Source organism: Alexandromys fortis, unplaced genomic scaffold, assembly GCF_014885135.2.
Source record: "Alexandromys fortis isolate MF-2015 unplaced genomic scaffold, M_Fortis_MF-2015_v1.1 scaffold_157, whole genome shotgun sequence".
Lineage (NCBI taxonomy): Eukaryota > Metazoa > Chordata > Mammalia > Rodentia > Cricetidae > Alexandromys > Alexandromys fortis.
The window spans coordinates 148,353-167,266 of record NW_026068041.1 but is presented as its reverse complement, the minus strand read 5'-3'; the positions used below and the strand labels follow the sequence as shown (position 1 = coordinate 167,266).

Sequence of the window (18,914 nt, the reverse complement as noted above, 5' to 3'; positions counted from 1 at the left end):
CTGGGTCAGTCGTCACCTTCAAGGGAAGTCAGGCCCCTCAGTCTGGAGGTTCACCCCTGAGTCTGACTTTAGTCGTTTATGCCATGTGTGGTTTAACTTCATTTTACCATGCTTCACTTTCTGGGGGTACAGATCACCTTAGGCCCCATGGCTTGGACAAGAGAGGAGAGGCCATTTTGGGAGAAACGAGCAGACTTCAGCTCTCTCAGCTAGATCATGACAACTAGGGGCTGTGAGTAACACAGCCCTAAGAACTCTTTGAGTTTTGAGTGCCTGGTTAGATAGATTGAGATAGGCAAATGTGGGTGGAGTCAGCCATGGCCTAAGAGGGGTTGTTAGCAGGGGGAAGGGGCACTTAGGAGGTTCTCCTCTGCCGGGGCTGTAGAAGAACGCCTTATCCTGCTGGTGGCTTGTGGCCGAGTGAAGAACTAATCTTAGTCTGGCTCCAGGCAGCAGTTTTCTGCTGGGCAGAGCCTGGGGAGACCGACCCTTTGGGTGGGGATGACCTACGAGCATCATCCAGAGGATGGGGAGACTGACCCTTTGGGTGGGGATGACCTACAAGCATCAGCCAGAGGCGGACTTCGGAGATAGGCAGGTCAGGAGAATGTGTCCAGGAGGTCTCAGAAATGTAGTAGAGCCCTTGAAACTGGAAGTAGGAGGCCTCTGCAGAGGGAGGGTGGGTGAGGGGAGAAGGTGGTCAAAGAAGGGTTTAGGCATCAGAGCTATTGGGGCTGGGGACCTTTCTGGGAGCCAGTCCTTCCTGCATGGGACCGGGGAGTCCTACACTGGAAGCTTCGGTGGTTTGGTTCCTTGCAGGGCATGGCCTTGGTCTCACTGCTGTGCTTGGGCAGGGCCAGCTGCACACTGCACACTGCAGGGGACCTGGGCCACTGTGGTGTCCACACGGGCGGGAGGGAGGGAAGAAACAGTCCATTTGTCTGTTCCTGGGATGTCACATTCAGGAGCGTAGCACCTTAGGCCGCACTGCAACCAGTTTGTCCTTGACTCTGTGTACATGGTTCGAGTGTGTGAGCATGCTGGTCATCCTGCTGAACTGTGTGACCCTGGGCATGTACCAGCCATGCGACGACATGGAGTGCTTGTCAGACCGCTGCAAGATCCTGCAGGTGAGCTTCTGAGTTGTCTCCTTCCCCCCTCCCAGCTGGGGGTGTCCTCTCTCAACCTCAGGGCTCCACTCTGGCACCTCCTACTTCTCCTGCCTCACTGCCCCTCTGGCCCCCTTTGGTTCCTCACCCCATCCCATTCACACCAGTGAAGTGCACTGGCTGACGCTTCTCTGCTTATAGCCTGCCTGGTTCCCTAGTCGTCCCCCTCCCCATGTCTTTTAGGAGTGTCCTCTTGCATTTCTCTTGTTCTTGCTTCTCAGATCCTGGGTGGGCCCTGATGTGGCATCTGCGTGGGTGGGCAGGGTTTGAGGAACCATCGAACAGGGCTCCAGGGCTGCACCCATTTTGCAGAAGTAGAATATTTGAGGCCCATCCCTGGGAGTCAGACCTGAGTTTCATTTTAATTCTGCTATGTAGTTGCTGTGTAACCTGGGGCAAGTTGCTTGACTTCTCTGGGTCCTGCTTATTTAGCTCTAAAGTGGGCTACCCAATGTACGCCATTGCGAGAATTAGGGGTGAGGATGTAGTTCCACCATCTGTCCTAGTGTTTGATAGTTAGCAGAGATAATGAGGGAGAGCCCGGTGCTCAGCCCCTGACCTTTGTCATTGCCTAAGCTAAAACGATGAAGAAAATGGGCTGTGTAACCTTGGTAACTTCATCCCTTCTCTGGGCCCGGGACTCTTCTCTGTGAAGTGGTTGAGTGGACCGGGGCCTCGGAGGTTCTCTTCCTGCCCCACCTTTGACCTCACAGTGGCTCTGACTTCCACTCCTGCCCTGAGAGTTCACTCTGCCCTGTGCTATCTTCCTCCTTCCACGCAGGTCTTTGACGACTTCATCTTCATCTTCTTCGCTATGGAGATGGTGCTTAAGATGGTGGCCCTGGGCATTTTTGGCAAGAAGTGCTACCTCGGGGACACGTGGAACCGCCTGGATTTCTTCATCGTCATGGCAGGGTAGGTAATGAGCTGTTGTTGATGCATGCCAGCTGCCGCGTAGCTATCCCAGGGGCCTCTGGTCCAGGGGACAGGAGAAACAGTGCCCTCTGTGGACAGACAGCTGTCCGGTCCTTCGGCCACCGTGAACATCTGTTCTAGATGGGCAGTGTAGACTGGGTGTTTTATGATGATTGATTGAATACTTTTGAGAAAGTCACTTAACTTTGTGGAGCCTCCATTTCCCCAACTGTAAAAAGGAGGAAAGAGATCCACTCGGTCAGAATGAACACCAGGGAGCGTTGCTGCCATCAGCACCACCACCATCATAGCCATCACCATCATTATTATCATCGTTGTCACTTTCACCTCCGCCTCTGTCACCACCTCGCTGTTATCATTGCCATCATCATCATTATGATCACTCACCGTCATCTCATTTTCACCGTCATAATTATAGTCATCTTCATCGTCACATCATCTTCTTACTGCAAACTGTCATCATCAAAACCATCATTATCATAACCATTATCGTTATCCCTGTGACTGCCATCATCATCATCACCGTAACCATCACCACCATCATCACCGTTATCACTACCATCATCACAGTGAGCATCACTGTTATCACTACCATCATCACCATTATCACAACCACCATCACCGTTACCACTACCATCATCACCGTTATCACTACCATCATCACCGTTATCACAACCATCATCACCGTTATCACTACCATCATCACCACCACCATCACCATTATCACTACCATCATCACAGTCAGCATTACCATCATCACCACCATCATCACTGTTATCACTACCATCATCACCATTATCACTACCATCATCACCATTATCACTACCATCATCACCACCATCATCACCGTTATCACTACCATCATCACAGTCAGCATCACCATTATCACTGTTATGGTTGCTCAGCAGTCTGGACAGAGGGCAGATTTAGACGTCCTCTGACCCCATTTCTGGTCACTTCTAATGAAGCACGAATGGCTTTAGTGGGAGGATCACTTAACCTAGGAATTTAAGACCAGCCTGGGTCATCGAATAAGACTTGATGAAAAAGAAAAAGCCACATGCTACAGTCAGAGAAGTCAGGGGAAACTAGGCCCCATTTTACCCACTTGGAGCGCCACTCAGACTTCCTTCCTGCTTTCCTGGAGTCTGTTCAGCAGCCAGGGATGCGGAGGGTTCTGCTGAATGTGGGTGCTGCTTGGAGGCCAGCTGAGCAGGAGAGAAGGCCACATGCAGGCCAGTCTTGCCAGGATCACTGGCTAAGACAGTGCCCATAGCTCTGCCGTGGTGAGGTCTGCCCACACTTGGACTAGGGCTCTGAGCAAGGTGCTGTATTTTGCTGAGATCATTTGACCCAGGAGTCTGATGGAACCAGGCTTGGGACACGGGGACTTGAATTCTGTCCTGAGGAGGTAGCACATGGGAGGCAAACAGGTACTAACCATACTTAGCCAGGGCTCCACACGGTGGGAATCAGGAGAGAACAAGGCTGGTGACCGGGGAAGTGTGCATGCCCGGTAGTGTGTGTGTGAGCATATGTATGCGTTTGCACACGAGTACTTTGCCATCGGTAAGGGACAGTGGAGACACCTACAAATGACTAGAGTAGCGGCCCAGGAGTTCTCAGGCTCTGTCCTGAAACGCGACAGTTTGTGTCCCCACTCTGTTCCAAGCATCCCTTCCTGATGGTGCTCTTCAGATCCAGGCCCCCTTGTCCCTAGGGATTTGGAGCCCGCCTGAAAACAGGTAGACATCAGATGGTTTCTTGGGTACCCGGGCATCACCTTTGTCAGGTGCATTTTCCCTGGGGCTGACTGGAGAATACCCGTAAGTAGAGTTTCAAAGGAAAGGTTTTGGAGAGTATCAGTTTTTAATATTGGCTGTGCAAGCTCATCCCTTTGATCTTGGGATAGGAAGGACAAAGTGTGTCTGCTCTTTCATAGGACTGTGACTTTACTCTCTTAGAACCGGTGACATTGTGCCACGTGAATCGATAGCATGGGGCTGCACAGAGCCCAAACCACCTTGCTCTCCTTTCTTGCAAGGCGACAGCTTTGTCCAGCTGAGAAACTGGCTGTTTTCCTCCTTGTCTTCAGAATTCAGGCTTTCTCCTGGGTGTCTAGAACTTGTGGTTCCAGCTTCAAGGGCCCCGTTGGCTCAGAGCACTTGCCCTGTTTCTTCTTTGATTTTCTAACTCATTCTCCTGCTCTGTCTTCCTCAAGTTCCTGTTAGCCGGACTCTCTCTCCCTTCTCTTGTCTCTGTATCTGTCCTGTGTTCACCTGGCGCAAGAGGGAGTTCTGGACTCAGCTTTGTGTGTCACCCCTGGCTCAGCAGGGTCCATTCCCCCCCTCCCTGCCCCTGCTAGAATTGTCCCCTTCTCTGTCATTTCCATCCCCTGGATGTCTTCTTGCTGTTGTGTTGTCTGGGTTTTGGAACAGTTTGTACCTGGTTTTGTTTTATGGTTGTGTGTTCACCCGCATCTCCTTGGAGTACTAATGTTGTTGCTCTAAAGTCCCCGATTCTGAAAGGAAACTTAGATCAGAATATCATTTCCAAAAGTTGAAAAAAAAAAACCCAGATGTGAAGAAAAGTGACCCTTGTACAGATACGAGAGTGCTGTGTTGTTCTGAGAAATGTCCATGGTTATTCCGCTAACTCGGGGACAGGTGAGGTGGTGACGCAGCATCTGGGAGCAGGTGTAGAAGAGGAAACACTCGAGCTGTGTGATGACGTGGTGATGGCCTCCCACGAAGACAGCGCAGGCTGGCAATAGGCAGAAGGTTTCCTGTTGGGCAGAAATTGCATCCATCTTTGCCTGGTAAAAATCCACAAATCAGCTTGCAATTTCCCAGCGGCTACGCCTTTTAATTAGCAGGAAAGAATAAATCAAACAAAGGTATTGTCCCCTAGATACCGAAGAATCATCAGGTACATCTGTTAGCTCATGCTAACAAGGCCTCGCTGTGCAGCCCTGACTAGCTTGGACCTCACTATGTAGACTACGCTGGCTGTGGAGTCACACAGATCGTCTGCCTTCAACTTTCCAGTGTTGAGATTGAAGGTGTGCGGCACATTGGACAGCTTTTCCCAACTCTTGTCTCACAAATGTCATTTTGTTGGCTGGGTCTACCCTTCCCATCTAGAAGCTCTCCGGCCCTTGCCCCACAGACCGCAAGCTCAGCTCTGTTTCTTGTTCCCCTCCTGTGTGCTGGCACACTGGGATCTCCAAGCTGAGCAAGGAGAGGACCTGGACCAGCCTCAACACCCAGTTCTTGGGACAAGTTGGGAGGTACGATCTTCTGACCGCCACCCTTAGCATCAGGAAAAGCTGGCACGGGGCTGATAGCAAAGCATGTTTTCACAGTCTTACTGTATGAACTGAGTGTGTGTGTGTGGGGGGGGGGGGACCTGCATTGTCACCTCCACTGTGACCTACAGATGATGCAACTTGCCCATCAGCTTCCTGGGAGACTTTCTCAGAGTCAGAACACCCGCAGGCCTACCCTGTGCTAGATGCGGAAGCAGACCTACCGTTGTCTGTAGGGTCTTTACTATCCTAAGAATGGTGTGGGTGGAGAGGGCAGGTTGATGGTTATAGTTGGTATTCCAGAGCCCAGTTTTGCCCTTCCCACCCCCACCTGGTTCTTACCACCTCCAGAGCTGCCCACCCACCCCCCAAGTCCCACCAGTACTATAAACGTTCTGTTTCCAGAGTAACAGGCCTGACATCCCAAGGATATTTCTTCCCTTCCTGCTCCACCCCTTCCCCAAATTACTGGCTGCTTCTTCCAAGACGCAGAGGGTGACACAGAACCTCTGAGTTGCAAGGTTCCTTAGAGGTCACAGCCAAGCTGAATTGAGATGGGAGGCCCCATTTGTATGCTGCTCCTGCAGAGAGCTCACTATCATGCAAGGCAGCCAGTCTCAAATCGGAACGTAAGAAAGAGCTGGGAAGTTCCTTCACTTTGCTAAACTCTGCCTGTCTGTGGCTTCCACCTGTTAGTACTGTTCATTCTCAACTCGGCATTTACTGAGGTGCTATTGTACACCAAACTGTCCTGGGAAGTGGGGACACAAGATAAGGGAGACAAATGCCCTTCCTGACGTCATGGGGCTCAGAGTGTAGAAAAGAGATGCAAAACACACATCAGAGACAGGTTCTAAATGGCTCCACAATATTTCCTAGAAGGACCAGAGTGATCCAAGGATACGGGTCCAGTATTTACCAGGGGTCGGAATGTCCTCCAGACACAGAGCAGACATGGGAACGGTCCAGCAGAGAAAAGACGGTGGAATCTTAGGTGGAAGGCTAATATTCTGGAATGTGTGGAGCTGAGAGATGAGGCTAGGAGAAAGATCTGGGGCCTCTCACATGGGGAAACTGAAGCCACAGGAAGGGTTTTATGTACAGACTCTCCACAGCCTTCCAGAAGTCATTTTCCCTTTAGGATGAAACATCCAGTTCCTCCCACCGCTTGTCCGAGGACAGCGTTTTCAGAAAGCTCCACTTGCTGGACTTGGTCATGCTGTCTCTATTCTTCCCCAGAGAATAGGATCATAGCCTGCAGTGACAATGGCTTTGGGGCAGATGGGAGAGGCTGTACCATCCCAGCAACATGTAGGCTCTGATAGCTTGTCTCACAGTCACGCTTGCCCTCCAAGCCGGGTCCCTTCACCTTGGGGTTGATAGCAGGTGACTTTTACACTCAGCCCTGTGGCTGGTACTTTCATCACAGAGGGGTTTCTGGAGTAGGGGTCCAGCTGTTCTCTGTCACTTCCTGTTTTTGCTCAGTCTAGGCTGAGAGCCCCGTCATTCTCTCCCACCCCGTGACAGGGCAGGCGGGCACCATGACTCTTGAGGTGTGGCTCAGCCGCCCTACCACCTTCCCCTTAAGCTGCTCTCTCCTGCCTTGCCCATTAGGGGGTCATGAAATATTCAATTATTGTCTTGAACCCGAGATATTCTTCGCCTGTATATATCCCTTCTGACGTCATGCTGAAGTCCATCTCATCCTCCATGCCCAGGCCTTTATGAAGTGACCACTGCCAGCAGCCAGGCGGGAGTGAGACAACTCTGTTAAAAGTTAAAAGCCCATCTTTGGGGGGGGGAGCAGGAACCTGGGTGGGGCTGTGGGCTCCTAGGTGGATGAAGGGAGGGAGCGAGTGCCAGCACTTTGAAAGTCCTTGAAACCTGAGGACTGTGACATCACAGGGAGGGGCCTCCGTGCAGAAAAGAGCTGCTGAGTGAGGGACAAGGCTTGTGCTGCTAACATTCTTTCCCAGAGGAGATGCACGCAGTGTCGACCCCTCTTCTTCTCAGGTCCTGGTGACTCACTGAGGATTATCCCAGCTAGCCTTGTCGCAAGACCCTCACCTGAGTATCCAGCACTCTCTCCTACTCTGCCTTAAATGCATGTGGCAGGCCAGGGAAGACTAAGGGGGAGGGGGCTCTATCTACAGGCTATGGAGAAGCCCACCTCTCTGCCCGCTAAAGGCATTTTGGGTATGGCCCACTGAGGGAGCAGCATAGTCACGCACAGCAGTTGGGATGAGTGGTCTCCTCAACCTTCAAACACAGCCTTTCACCTCTCTCCATGTTTCAGAGAGCAGCAGAGTCATGGGGGCAGCCTCTTGGGCCCCACTCCAGGCATGAGGGCCTATCAGGCACAGCGGGACCTAGGGATCTGCACTAATCTAGGGGTCCAGCTGTGCTGGTCTGTGGCTGCTGTCAGAGAAGCTGGCTCGTGTGACCTCCGTAGGGAGCTATGAGAGGTGAAGGGTCATGACTCCCCGTGCTGGTTAGTGTGAAAGCATTGCCATGCAGGAGCTAATGTCCTTGTGATTTTCTGGGTCTTTTCTTTCGTGGTCACAGACAGTGTCTGGAGCTATGGATATCTGAGTTGAAGGCTGTATGGAAGGATAGAGAGATGGCTATGCCAGCCATGCCTGTCTACAGGGGTCAGAAAACAATGTTTTCTTTACCAAATCCCTCCCTTCTCTACTGCTCTTGGCCAGAGCCACATCTCATGGCTGCTCTTGGCTACACGGAGGCAAGGGAAGCAGGGAACCTCTTTGAACTTGGCTCAGCCAATCAAGGGCTCCTCTGTTGGGCCAAGTCAGATTGCAGAAGAAGGTTCATATCAGGTGGGCAGTGTCCTCACTGAAGCCAAGGCCCCTGGTTGCCACTTCGATAGCTCTGGCCAGGTTGGCTGGGCAGGGTCTGTGCCCCGTTGAGGAATCTAAAGTGGATACCGATCATACAAGTGCCACAGAGGCCAGTGCCTGCCAGTGGATCCAGCCGTCGTCAGTGGTCAGAGGCTCATTACTGGCTGTTTGCTGAAGCCGGTGGAGGAGTCTTCCTCCCATGGGGTTGTGTTTGTGTTATGTGGGGCTCAGGGAAGCCCTCTAGTTGCCAAGAGACTCAAGAGGCCCTGTGTCCTGTGTCACTGATCACTTTACTTTGGGACTTTACAGGTCTTCTCTCTGATGGCAGGTCCCCAGAGCCTGGCCTTGAGTCAAGGACATGGCTCCCGAGGCTCAGGCTGCATTGCTTTCCGATCTGTTGGGTGAGGTGCTACAGAATGGAGTGAGGAGCTGTGATTGGGTGCGTGTGGACCTGGGAAGGTTCCAGACAGAATCTGAGTGTAAATGCTGGTTTCATTTGCATACAGGGCTGGTTGGAATAGGTGATGGTCACTGTGTGGGCCTGTTTCCATAGAAACAAGATGGTAGCCACCATGAGGGATGGGTGAGTTGCTTGAGATCCTCAGACCTGCCTGATGAGTCATACAGGACAGGTGTGAGTCAGGCAGGAACCTCAAAATCATGTGGTGAAGGGATTCTCCCAGCTCCTTTACAGAGGAGCCCTGCCTTCCATCATGGCTGGTTCCGGACTCTGGACAGATGTTTTTGTCTGTGCAGCCCTCTCTGTTTTCTGGGGCTAGCGCTCCTCCCTGGTGTTTGCTGATGGCGTCCTCTTCTCCCCACAGTTACGCATCTTTCCTTTTCTGCTCAGCCATTAAGGCCCAGAATTGAGCCTTTTTGGCTCCAATTGGCTGGAGTGGGCTCTGTGTTCTTTCCTGAGCCAGTTTGGGTGGGTGTCAGCTCTACCCATGCCTCATAGCTTGAGAATAAGGAGGCTATCCCAGGAAGATATAGGGGGTAGGAGGAATCCCTGGTCTTGGGTTCCTTGGAGTGCAGCCAGAAGCTTGGGCAGCAGGAGCTGGCTCACGGGTGGCTTGCGTGAGGGGTGGAATCTTTTACATCTCCCATCACGTCCTCAGCCTCAGGATCCCAAGAGGTTCAGGTTGTTAAAGCTGCTTTGCCCGTGAGGAAATGGAGGCTCATAGAAGTTGGTGGCCCACTCCAGGTCACCACCGTACACGGGGGATCTGGGTTTGCTCACATCTGGCTGCCCTGCAGCCCATGTTCACCCCAGGTATGAGGGAGTGTCACCTTTTCAGAAGTCAAAATTATCCCACTGGCCTGTCCCAAGGTCTTGGGAAGTCTTACTGACACTCAGGAAGCTGTGAGGGATGTTTGTTTCCTCCTGCCTATGGCAGAGCTTATGGTGTCCCTTCCCCTCCTGCCCACCCCGGGGAGGGGTGCCAAGACTAGTCTGAGCTCACTCCAGTGAGGCAGACATTGAAAGAGGTGGGAGGCATATAAAAAGAATCATGCATTGAGGATGCTCAGTGCATACCATGCTCATCTCACAAGCCTGATGATTAGAACTTGGAACTCTGGTACTCTCTTCGAAGCCAGGAGGGCATGGCAGCTCACCTCTAATTCCAAAGTTCTGAAGGCCAAGACAGGGAATCCCTGGCTAGACTATTGATATTGGTGAGCGTTGGGTTCAGTTAAGAGAACTTGACTTAACGAATAAAGGTGGAGTTCAATCAAGGAAGACTCCCAACATCGGACTCAGGCGTTCACACGCACACATGCGTCCTCACACGTGGGGACCTGAATACACGCTATACAAAGACACAGGCAAAACCAAACAACCAGGCATTCCTGAGTGGGTCATGGGGCTCAGCTCGTCTATAAACCTAGCACTCACGAGTCTGAGGCAGAAAGGTTGCTGAGAGCTTGAGTCACAAAAGGAAGACTGTCTACAAAACAAAACAAACAGACATATTTGCCTGAGCACCGTGCATTTCTCTCATGGCCCCGGGAAAGGGTAACAGAGCATTGAATGTAGGCCCGCCGTGGGAGCGTCTTGAGTCCCTTGATCCCTGAGTTCCTGGAGCCCCCTAGGTTCCCACCTTCCTGGGATCTGTCTTTGTCACCCGTCCTGAGATTTTGTAGCTATCCTTCCTTGTGCAGAACCCCCCTGAGTTGTGAACTGAGGCTAGCACAGTCACATTCACTGTCCTCAGAAGTCAAGTGGGCTTAACCATCTCAGCCTCCTAGGCTTGGAGACTTTGTGGGAGGAACGATGGGTATCTTAGCACTGGCATGCTGTAAGAGAACACCACGACAGCCTGGGTACCGGGAGCTATTGTTATAGACAGCAGACGTGTATTCCCAGTTCTGGAGGCTGAGACTCCAAGGTCAAGCTGCAGCAGGAGGGTTTGTAACCTGGTGAGGGTCCACTACTTCACAGATACATTTCCTCAGTGCACTCTCATGGATAAGGGGTTGAACAGTTTTCTTTGGTTTAGTCTATAAGGGCACCAATTTCACCCTGATGTACCCCCAAGAATATCACCTTTTTGTCCCATGATTTTTGTTAGGACTTTAGCCTATGACTTTGGAAGGGATATAAACTGACCACAGTCATGGGCAAAATCACCATGACTGTGAAGGAACTGGCCTGAGTCAAGAGCCGTGATGCCATTTTTGTGGTGCCTCCTCCCTTTGCTTCTCATTCTTGCTGCATGTGCTCCACCAAGACCCCTACTGTGTGCTGGGAGTCAGGCGAGTGTCCTAGGGTGATGGTTTAGTTGCCAAGTGACACCCGCTGAGTCCTCTCCAGCTGCCTGCTGACCGATGATCCGCCATCCCCACCTCCGCATCTTCTCTGCCATGAGCCCAGTCTACTACTGCATCTTAAGAAAGCCCCACAGGGTTCTCCCAGAGATGGAGGAAGCAAACGTAGATACCAGCCCTGGGTGCATCTGGAAAGGCACTCCGTGTCACTTCGCAGTAGCTCCAAAGGCTCTTTTTCCCCCCCTGTCTTGTTCTTCAAGCTATTTATTTGACAAGCTCTCATGACTAGGGAGGCTGCATGCGCTCAGTGCTGGGGACCTGGCTGGGACCCTGAGGCATCTCTGAGGATCTGAGACGTGCCGAGTAAGCAACAGTGAGATACAAGGCAGGAGAGCGCAGCAGCTCAGCTCAGCTTGGGGTGGGCCTGGGAAAGCCAAAAAGAACTCTTGAGATATGAAGACTGGACCGAAGAGGCCTGGAACACTCTGAGAGCTGGGGTTGTCGCTGGACATTGGAGTACAGTGGGCAGTGGGCAGTGCTGGGGATGAGGCCAAGGGGGTTCCAGAATTATAGCCCGGGCCTTCTTGGATTTTCCTGTCTGGGTGTATATGATCTCTTCCTTCAGGGCACATGTGACTTGTAGGTGAGGATGAGATGTAAAAGCTGCAAAAAAAAAAAAAAAAAAAAAAAAAAACCTCATGATGGCTCATACCTACTGTCCCTCCTTCAAGCCAGGTCCTGTTCTAAGCCCCGAATCCTGCTCCGTTGAATGTTCTATTCAAGGTCACTGGTGTATCAAGAGTGAGCTGGGACTGAAACCCCATAACATGCTCTGACCACTGAACAACACCGCCTCCAAGGATGCTGGCCTTCTCACTGCTGTGTGTTGTGGTCCCTGGGTTAGCTGAGGGGGAGCTCGTGAACTGTGATGAGATGGGGGTAGGGATAGGTTCTTCCACATTTGGCTGTGTCTCCTCGGTGTTCTCTGGGCCTCGACTTCCTCTTCTGCGGACAACAGGCGCAATAATCCGACTGTGGGAGAGTTTAGCTGGGGATGTGTGTGTCTGCTTGGTGTCTTCTGAATGCTCGAGAGGCCCTTCCCAGCCTGCCAGGATGGAGTGGCAGGTGGCAGAAGCTCAAGGCATCCTAGGCTTCCTGTCCCTCAAGCCTCAAGGGAAGGAAGGAGGCAGAATTGAGAGCAGAGCTGCTCCACCCCTGGGCCCTATTCCTGCAGCTCTTCCCCAGCCTTCTGCGTTGGTGCAATCCTCAGGCCACGCTGAGGCAAAGTGGTCCTCTCGCCTCCGGTTTCCAGGCCACATATTTAGGGAAGGGCATCTCCTCTCACCTGGCCCAGCCCAAGGCCTGGATTACCCTCAAGGACAACCTGGGGCTGCATGCCCATTCTGACCCTGTGACAGTGACCGAGTCAGGGGGACGCACCTTTATCTGAGCAGTCCTGGGCCTCTCCCTGGAGCCAGGAGTTTCAACGTAGGGTTCTTTCTCAGGAACACCACAAGAAACCCTGAGGAGCCCCCTCATCCTATCTGCTTCCTTCTCACCTGGCCCCCACCTGCGCCCCGCCACTCAGGGAGGACAGTCCCTCTTCCCCTGGAGAGGTTCCTCGGTGGAAGTGCTTTTAAGCCAAACCGCTTTGCCCAGTTAGGTGCTTGGGAGCTGGCAGGAGGCAGAGGGGGTTGTTGACTTCTCTTTCCTTAAAGACTTTTAGCACCGAAACGTGTGATAAAAGTAACTGTGTAATTAGGAATTAATCTCTCACTCTTGAAAGCGATGTCTTACTTGGGGCCTGAGGGAAGTCAGCCCCGTAGTTACTCACCCACTCAGCAGCTTGTTAGGAGCTAGGACCAGGGGCCCAGAGACCACTTTCCTGGTGACAGGAGGAGGGGACGTCTTTTGTCCTTGCAGGTGGCCTCGGGCTCAGAGTGGGTAGTGTTATTCACAATAGGTTGAGTGTCTCCAGGGTGTAGGCAGCAGGTGAAGCTGGCCATGAAGGTCAGAGGCACGCCTAGTGCCACACTGTGTTTGGGGGTGGCTGCAGGTGCTGTTGCTGTTGGCCCACCTCCCTGCACCGCGTCCTTGGAATAGAACCCAGGGCTTTGCACATGGTAGGCAAGCTCTCTGCCCCTGTGCTGCAGCCCAGCCTTGCTGCTCCAGCTCCCAGATGTCTCTGTGTTCTCTCGGGGCTCCTGGACAGCCCTGTTACTACTTTCCCCCTCTTCATCTTTCCTGGATCAGTTCTTGAGTGAATGAGCAGCCTGAGTCTTCGACTCAGAAGAGGGGACTCCATCCCTGCCGGGAAGTGTGGGCTGTGAGGAGGCAGAACAGGGGGTGATGGTGCAGAGAGAGAAGAGCCGTCAAGAAGACAGAAAGGAGGGGAGTGAGGTGTTTGCCTAAGGTGTCCTTGAACCTGGCTTGGCCCCTAGGGTGCTGAAGGTAGGAGCAGGGAAGAGGGGCAAGGCCAGCCTGGGGACAGCCTTGAAGGCTGTGGTCAGGAGTCTGACCTTTTTTTCTGAGAGCAATGGGAGCCATGGAAGGTTTTAGGGAAGCACAGCTGCACTGGAGACTTAGATTTGCGATGTGGCTGGGCTGGGGGGGGGGGGGGGGGAAGCAGGAGACAGGAGAACAGGAGGGAGGCTGTCACAGCTGTCAGAAGACAGGGACAGTGACTTAGTCTCAGCAGGGATGGTAGAGATGGCAGCAGCTGTCCCAGGTTGGACTTGCTGGTGCAAGAGTCTCTGTCAGGATGGTGAGGTTCCTAGGGCAGAAACTTAAACTCATAGTCCGTGTCTCCCAGTCAAGTGTTCTTCCCTGTCCCTCCCACACATGTCCAGCATCCTTTTGGTCATGTTTCGCTCTGGGAAGAGTGAAAGCTTCTAGCTTCTCCACTGTGCACCTAATGTGTGCTTTTTATCCCCAAATAAATTTGACTGTACTCCTCCCTGAGACAGGAAACAGCCATAGCAGAATGTTCCAGTGGGGTCATGGGGCATAGAAGTTTTAAGAGCTTTAAAGCTTTAGTGTTCTGTTCATGTTGTTAAGAACTTGGTAATATCACATTTTCAGTGGGCTGCCAGGAAGCTAGGAATTCACATTTTGATATTAAATTCTACAAGAACTTTCATGGGGGGGGGCAGTGAAGGGTTTTGTTGTTTTGTTTGTTTGTTTGTTTTGAGAGCCTGAGGGATGCACAGATGGGTCTCAGGAAATTTTGCAGCTCATTGTGAGGGTGTGCTCCTGCTCGAAGCCCTGGAGGGTGAGGTCCAGGGTGGAGGGCAGGGGCTGGGCTAGTGTGCAGTGTCTATCTAGGTTTGTTCTGTCTGAGCTTTGAGGGTTCTAATGTACTTCTGGCTGCAGCTACTCTGCATCTTCTAGGGAGCCAGAGTGGAGGGGTTTGCTGAGTCTGAGGCCAAGCCTTGCGTCCCATCAACTTCCCACTGCGAGGAGGTGTTCAGCCTGTTGTTTACTAGCTGGGCCTTGGTGATATCCAGCTGCAGCCCACATGCCATCCAGCATCCAGGCAGCTTGTCTCTTCTCCCTGGTTGTGGGAAACAGTGTCAGAGAGCATCCCACCAAGATGCTGAACCTTTCGTGGCAGCCGTATCTCAGGCCCTGTGCTTTGCCCAGTGCTGATCATCCAGGCTGTGGCCTGGGGGCTCTGGATGGGAAACACTGGAGCACGTGACCTTATGGGGCCTGGAGTTGTGGACAGGCAGGGGGTGTCCTGAGGACTCCCTTGCTGAGGCTGCTCTAGAGCAGAACTCTCTCCAAGGTTGACAGAGGCAGGTTCAGAATAGTGGCTGCACTCAAATTTGGGGGTGGGAGGGGGCTCAGGCAGATGGATACAAGGAGTCGGCAGGATAGAGCCCAGACAGCCCTCAGACAGCCCCCGATTTTCTGCCTATCTCTATCTCTCAAACCTGCATGTTTAAAAAAATATTTCACAGGGGTAGAAATGGCTCCATGTTCCCTCTGTCCTGAGCTAGGCAGGTGTGCCACCTAGGGTTTTGGGCACAGTCCATGGGAATCTCCTCTCCCACACCCCCAAGCAAAATGTACACAGCACTCCCTCACGACCAGATCCAGAGAACCTGCGTCGGCGGGAAGAGGGTCTGTGGAGTGGGTGAACGCTGCAGGGTGTCTCCCCCTTGCCCGGGGTGTGTATGTGCGTGTGCTCGTGTGCCAGAGCAAAAACATGCCAGGGTGAACACCCAAGTGTGTGTGCGTGCGTGTGTGCCAGCATGTGCCGCCCCCACAGTGCCTCTGTCACAAGCGTCCCCCAGCTGCTGGGAGAGCTCTTTCTACACAATATGAAAATGACAGTTTGGTTCTCCCACGCATGGAATCCTCACGCGGCCTGCTCCCTACTGCCTGCTCAGGGCCGCTCTTGTCCTCCCCCATGGCCAGGTCTCAGCCTCACCCTCTCTGCTGGCCTTCCCTTCTTCTCTCTTCTTCTTCCTCCCCTCAAATCTTTGTCTGTGACTCTAATCTCTGTCACTGTTTTTGAGGTCACCCCTCTCTAAATTTAGGCTAAAGCAGGAGCGCGTGTGTCTGAGGGTGTCCATATGCGAGTGTGTTCGCAGATGAGCAAGCTCAGGTGTGCACGTGTGGGGGTCGTGCGCACAGAGTGGAGCCTGCCAGAGAGCTAGGTGTGGACAGAGCGGGGAATGGACTGGGGCATCTCAGGTGAGGCAGCTTTCGCTCAATTACTCCTCAAGCGACAGGAGGGGGCGGTGGCTCACAACAGTTGGACAGGTTTATTGGGTGTGTAGGAAAGCCTTCATTTCCCACCCACACTGGTGACATATGGAGACGGCAGCCATGCTGGAGCCAGGGTGAGATGAGGGAGACTCTACTGAGTGATACCTGAGGCCAGTTGTTGAGGGGATCTTTGAGCGAGGGGGAGGACGGTGGTGTCCCAGCAGGTGACATCTGACTGGCGTTTAGACCTCAGTGTGGGTCTTCAAGATCTGGGAAGGCTCCCTGGAAGAGGCTACTGCCAGGAAAGCCCTGCAGGGCAAGTGGAATGAGGAGCAGAGCAGAGAGGGGACTAGGGCAGTGTGAGGCTCCAAGGCCCGTCTCTGTGTGAGTCACTGTGCCCAGCAGGATTGGGTTTGAGACATTTTGGGTCCATGGTACTGACATTGGTCTGGTGCATTCTGGACTCAGTGTGGAAAAGCTTCTGAGGCTCCAGCACTGTGTGCGGGAGAACTGCTAGCCCAAGCATGATTTCATCACAGACAAGGGGATGGCTCCTCCAGGCAGAAGAGACGCCTGAGAAAGGTTTTGGTTGGCTGAGGAGTGTCTGTGAGCCTGAAGTGTGGTTGACCAGTACAGCGTTCCTCAGCACCCTAAGAATACAGAATGCCTGTCACGTCTTGATGTGCTGCCAGATGCCTCGGGCTGGTGTGACATGGGCAGAGAGGAGGCTGGCCCCGTGCGATGCTTGGCTCTAGCCTCGTCTCTCTTACCCTCTTGCTTTCTTCCTGGGACTTTGTTTCCCAGCTTGGTGGGTCCCTCTTGGCCCTTCTCTATGATGGAGGCTTGATAAAGCTATTATTGATGTCAGTGACACCCAGTTTCCACGTGATACCAACCTGAGGCCCCTCAGCTTTCTAGGTTTAATCTGATGGCCAACCATCCACATTGGAAGAGAAGGGCTGACATAAGTCAGGGGTCAGATGCATAGGGTATAGAGGGTGGGGGGCTGCTTGGCATGGTGCTGACTCTATAGTGGGGACCTTTTTCTGTTCCTTCCACTTCCACTCCTGACTGTACCTGCAGCATCCCTGTGACAGGTGTGTTGCTGCTGCTAACCCTGCTTACAGAGGAGACTGGAACCCAGCACAGCTGGATCTTGGTCCCTTTCCTCACTGTTCTAGGGAGTGTGGGTGGTTGGGTGGTCCCACCCTGGGACCTGGTCCTGAGTATTTTCTATACTGTCCCTCATTCTCTCCTTTCTTCATAGGATGGTCGAATACTCTCTGGACCTTCAGAACATCAACCTGTCAGCTATCCGCACTGTGCGTGTCCTGAGGCCCCTCAAAGCCATCAACCGTGTACCCAGTGAGTTGGACCTCTCTGCCCACACATCACTGCCTGCCCAGCTTTCCCTGTTTATTTACTCAGAGAAGATAGATCAGTTCCTCCCTAGGCCAGATCTATGCTCACGGTGCTGGGCAGATGTCACGTTGTTCCCACTGAACTCATGGGCCAGCATGTGGTACCCAGAAGTGCTGGGGAGGGGGGACTTGATGACTCTGAGTTCTCAAATAACTTGGATTTCAGCACTTGGGAAGTCTGACTGTTCTGAGAGAAAAGGTTACTTGGGGGTGGTTCATACAGACTGTCAAAGGGGGCTTGTGTAAGAAAAGAAAGTGATTAGCCTGAGGGAGAATGAGTTTAGTCCTTCACTGGGAAGCCGGTCATGGCTGGCTTAGAACTTGAATCTGTCACCTACTTACCCATAGGATTGTCTACTCATTTGCACACCTACCTTCCTATCCATTCACACATTTGTCTATCTATCCACCCACACCAATCCACCCATCCATCCACCCACCCACTCATCCATCCACCCACCCACTCATCCATCCATCCACCTACCCATCCATCCACCCACCACCCATCCATCCATCCATCCACCCACCCACTCATCCATCCATCCACCCACCCACTCATCCATCCACCCACCTACCCATCCATCCACCCACCACCCATCCATCCACCCATCCATCCACCTACCCATCCATCCACCCACCCACCCACTCATCCATCCATCCACCCACCACCCATCCACCCATCCACCTACCCACTCATCCATCCATCCATCCATCCATCCATCCATCCATCCATCTATCCACTCATCTTCTGTTTATCCATTCACCCCTCTACTCACCTGTTCATGAATGCATGCATCCACCTACCCCCACTCACCTACCTACTCACCTATCTATCCAACTGCTACTCATTCACTCATCTGTCTATACAGTCATCCTTCTATATGTTCACCCAACCATCTACTCACTTTCCATCCATCCATCATCCATCCATCCATCCATCCATCATCCATCCATCATCCATCCATCTATCCATCCATCTATCCATCCATCATCCATCCATTCACTCATCCACTCACCTATCCACTCATCTGTATCTATCTACTACCCATCCACTCATCTATCTATCTATCATCTATCTATCTATCTATCTGTCTATCTATCTATCTATCTATCTATCTATCTATCTATCTATCTATCCATCCATCCATCCGCTCACACATAAACCTATCTATTCATTTGCCCCACTTTCTGTCTCTCCACCTAGTTATCTATTCACCTATCATATCCATATATTTGTCCATCCATTCCAAACCCAACTTAAATTGAGAGGTTGCTTGGGGTCTGCTCTATATTGCCCAGTCTGTATTCCCTTGATGTTTTTAACCTTACAATCATTCAAAGAGGAATCTGGTCTATTCTTATTTGGGGGATGAAGAAACAGCCTTGAAGACCTGGTTCCCTGATCAAGGAAGGATGCAACTGCCAGCAAGTAGCAGATGTAGGATGCCTCCTCCACTGCCCTATGTTAGGAGTGGGAAGATAGGGAAGGGAAGGAGGAGGATATAGACTTGGGACTTTCAGATCTGTTTGGGAACCAGGAACTGTTCTTCCTCTCTCATGTCTGTGTGCTTAGTGTACATGTATGTACGTGTATTTGCATGTGTGTGTACATGCCTGCATGCATGGAGGCCTGAGGTTGATGCCAAAGAATTTTCCTTGATCACTTTCTACCTTATTCTTTGAGACAATTTCTTAACGGAACCCAGAGCTCACCAGTTTGCTCTGTTTCTGCCTTCTG

The 18,914-nt window shown here is 52.3% G+C and overlaps 1 protein-coding gene across 1 annotated transcript in view; it reads left to right on the top strand.

Moving 5' to 3' along the window:
* Positions 1-18,914, top strand: part of Cacna1i (calcium voltage-gated channel subunit alpha1 I) — a 96,526-nt gene that overhangs the window by 18,886 nt on the left and 58,726 nt on the right. Inside the window, exons 2-4 of the mRNA XM_050165686.1 lie at positions 1,019-1,130; positions 1,951-2,084; positions 17,023-17,120. Coding sequence (XP_050021643.1) covers positions 1,019-1,130; positions 1,951-2,084; positions 17,023-17,120 — 344 coding nt within the window. The remainder of the gene's footprint in view (positions 1-1,018; positions 1,131-1,950; positions 2,085-17,022; positions 17,121-18,914) is intronic.